The sequence below is a fragment of the Echinops telfairi genome, unplaced genomic scaffold (genome assembly GCF_000313985.2).
Source record: "Echinops telfairi isolate 266 unplaced genomic scaffold, ASM31398v2 ScPeMD7_60;HRSCAF=208, whole genome shotgun sequence".
Classification (NCBI taxonomy): domain Eukaryota; kingdom Metazoa; phylum Chordata; class Mammalia; order Afrosoricida; family Tenrecidae; genus Echinops; species Echinops telfairi.
This window is the reverse complement of record NW_022103958.1, coordinates 2,428,870-2,432,034: the sequence shown is the minus strand read 5'-3', so window position 1 is coordinate 2,432,034 and position 3,165 is coordinate 2,428,870. Positions and strand designations below refer to the sequence as shown.

The 3,165-nt window shown below is 36.4% G+C and overlaps 1 protein-coding gene across 1 annotated transcript; it reads left to right on the top strand.

The window, feature by feature from the left end:
* Positions 1-6: 6 nt before the first annotated feature.
* LOC101644695 (olfactory receptor 4A47-like) lies at positions 7-849 on the top strand. Its single transcript, XM_004708468.3, has one exon. The coding sequence runs from the start codon at positions 13-15 to the stop codon at positions 847-849; it is 837 nt and encodes a 278-aa protein (XP_004708525.1). The 5' UTR covers positions 7-12.
* Positions 850-3,165: the final 2,316 nt, after the last annotated feature.

Sequence of the window (3,165 nt, the reverse complement as noted above, 5' to 3'; positions counted from 1 at the left end):
ATATTATTTGTCATGTTCTTGCTCATCTATATGGTCACAATGGTGGGCAACCTCCTCATTGTTGTGACTGTGGTGGTTAGCCCAACCCTCGATGCCCCAATGTACTTCTTTCTTGGCTACTTATCATTTATGGATGCTGTTTATTCTACTACAGCTACTCCAAATATGCTTATAGACTTGCTCTATGAGAAGAAAACCATTTCATTTAAAGCTTGCGTGACTCAGCTTTTTATAGGACACTTATTTGGTGGTGCTGAGAGTTTACTTCTGGTGGTCATGGCCTATGACCGATATGTGGCAATCTGCAAACCTCTGCATTATATGCGCATCATGAACCAACGAGTATGTGTTCTGCTCTTATTGTTGACATGGATTGGAGGTTTTGTGCATTCTGTAGTTCACATTCCCCTTGTTTACAACCTTCCCTTCTGTGGCCCCAACATCATAGACCACTTCATCTGTGATATGTACCCATTATTAAAACTTGCCTGCACTGACACCTATATCATTGGTCTCATTGTGGTTGCCAATGATGGGGCAATATGTGTGGTCACCTTTGTGCTGCTACTCATCTCCTATGGAGTCATTCTACATTCCCTGAAGAACCTTAGTCAGGAAGGGAGGCGCAAAGCCTTATCCACCTGTGGCTCCCACATCACTGTGGTGGTCCTCTTCTTTGTCCCTTGTATTTTCATGTATGTGAGACCTCCTTCCACCTTGCCCATCGACAAATCACTGAGTGTGTTTTACACTGTCATCACCCCTATGTTGAACCCTTTAATCTATACTCTAAGAAATGCAGAGATGAAAAATGCAATGCAGAAAATCTGGGTCAGAAAATGCAAATAATTTGAGAAACAATGTGACCCTTATTTTTGGAAAACAATGAACTTTCCAAGAATCTTGTGTAATTATCTAATTATAAGTTTCACTTCATTTCAATTTTAAATGATTGTTTAGTGTGTTCACATGCAATGAATCTTTGTTTAATGTATACTTTTGAAATTTCCACTTAGAAAAAGATATATTCAATGTTTTAGTACAAAATTGTTATGTGAGACTTAAGTTGTATATAATATGTGATGACTCATGCTACAATTAGTACTAAAGACTTATTTAGCTAAGAAAAGATTTTGCCTTGTCTATTTCTTAAATAAAGTGAATGCTTTTTCAGAATTAAGAGCTGTCCTTACAAATTTCATTATCGTAAAATAAGACACAAATTCATGATGAAATCCTCACAACTCACAGCCCATAAGAGCATTCTGTTTTTTAATTTTTTTCTGTAAATGAGGTATAATAAACATAAAATATTTTCATTTTGTTAGTATGTAAATGTTGGAGAGTAAGTTGTGCTTCGGAGTTCTAATATTAATAATCTAGTTGTAGCTGGGTCAGTTTTTTATTAATATGACTCCAGGTACTGCAAACTAGATTTGTTTCCTTTTGGGTTTCCATGTCGCTAATATTTCAGAAATAAATCTCCATGTTAAAAAAATATATTTTAGTGCTTCTTTTTCTAGTATGCTTTAACTTCCAACATTTTCATGAAGGAAATGATCACTTAAGCATTTATACCATTCTGAAAAACTTATTTATATTAATCAAGAAGGGTTAATATACAAAAAGAATCTAAATGAACAATGTAGATACGCAGAAAAATGACTAAAACGTACTTATTTTCTCAACTAGGAAATCTTTATGTATGCTCAAGTGGAGCATGTGTTAGAGGGTTATATTTTCATAAATGTTTGTGTTAAATTAATAGTATAAAATGTCCAATAATACCTTGGTTAGTTCTAAATGTACCCATTTTTATCCTGCTAGTGTCCTGTATTTCTAATCAGACTCATAGCTTGCCTTTCATGTGTAAAATCTGAATGAATTAATAATTTATGAACTTCTAAATACAATTCAGAAGTTGACACTGCATTATTTTCCATGATTCCATTGCCAACAAAGAGGCTGACATGTTGTGTTGTTTCTACTCCCACACCCCTTACTCTGGGAGTGCAATATATAGGCAATGAAAATATTAGAATATATTGTTCAATTTTGGGGGGCCTATTCATAAAATTGTGCACATCTCTCTTTCTGAGTCAGGCTTAAAAGAAACAACACTAATATCACAGGAAACATATGATCAGTACATTCTTGGTTCCCACCCCTTCTATGAGTCTAGTTTTATGAGGGATGAAGTCGGGAGAATGAGTCCTTTACATTTGTGCCGACACACTATGCAGCTCACTACCATAAATTCAATTCTGACTCATACCCACCCCATGTGGGTTTCTGAGACTGTTTACAGAATAGAAAACCAACCTTTCTCCTGAGATGTAGCTAGAGGTTTTGAACTGCCAAACACAAGCAGCTGGATGCCAGCCCAACTCATTGCCACTACACAACCAGGGCTCCTGACACAATGTTTAAGGGTAAGTGAATAAGTATTGCTGTTAGAGTTAGGATCCAAAACAAGGTGGTTTTGTTTTCAAATAAAGCAGATCTAAACATGTTTCTTCAATCTGTGGGTGACTGCAGAACCATTTTCTCAGTCATGCACTTTTCTTGGTCTTATTCATTGGAATTTTGCTAGTTCTCCCTCATGGTGACCCCATTGGATAAAGTAAAACTTCCCCTGTGGCTTTCCAAAGCTGTCACTGTTTGCAGTGGCAGAAAACCCATGTTTCTTCTGTGGACCCGCTAGTGAGTTCCAAGTGCTTACCTTGTGATCATCCTCTTAGTGCTCCTGACTTTGTCAAATTCCAAAAAAAAATAAACTCACTACCATCAAGTGTACAGTATAACAGAGCTCTGGGCTTTGGTACAGTAAATCTTTACATAAGCAGAAAACCCTATCTTTGTCCTGCAAAGTGGCTGGTGATTTCAAACTGCTGAAACAATAATGCCAAAACCAGGGCTCAAAAGTGTGATTATGGTGCCTTTAAAAAAATGATACTTTTGTTTTATAAGGGAAAAATAATTTTGTGGTCATGGGTAATATCACATTTTCAACAAAACTGAAGTGGACAACTTCTGAAATTATTAAAGCTTTGTAACCTGTTGTTAGAAAGGCTCCCTGCATGAAACAGTCCTTCTTAGACTGATGAAGCCTATGAAAAAAGTCCTTGAAGACATCCAAGATGAGGGTGATGAATGAAGAAACTG

What these genes read in the sequence shown, in the direction of transcription:
- LOC101644695 (XM_004708468.3), top strand. Translation starts at nt 13, where the DNA reads ATGTTCTTGCTCATCTATATGGTCACAATGGTGGGCAACCTCCTCATT.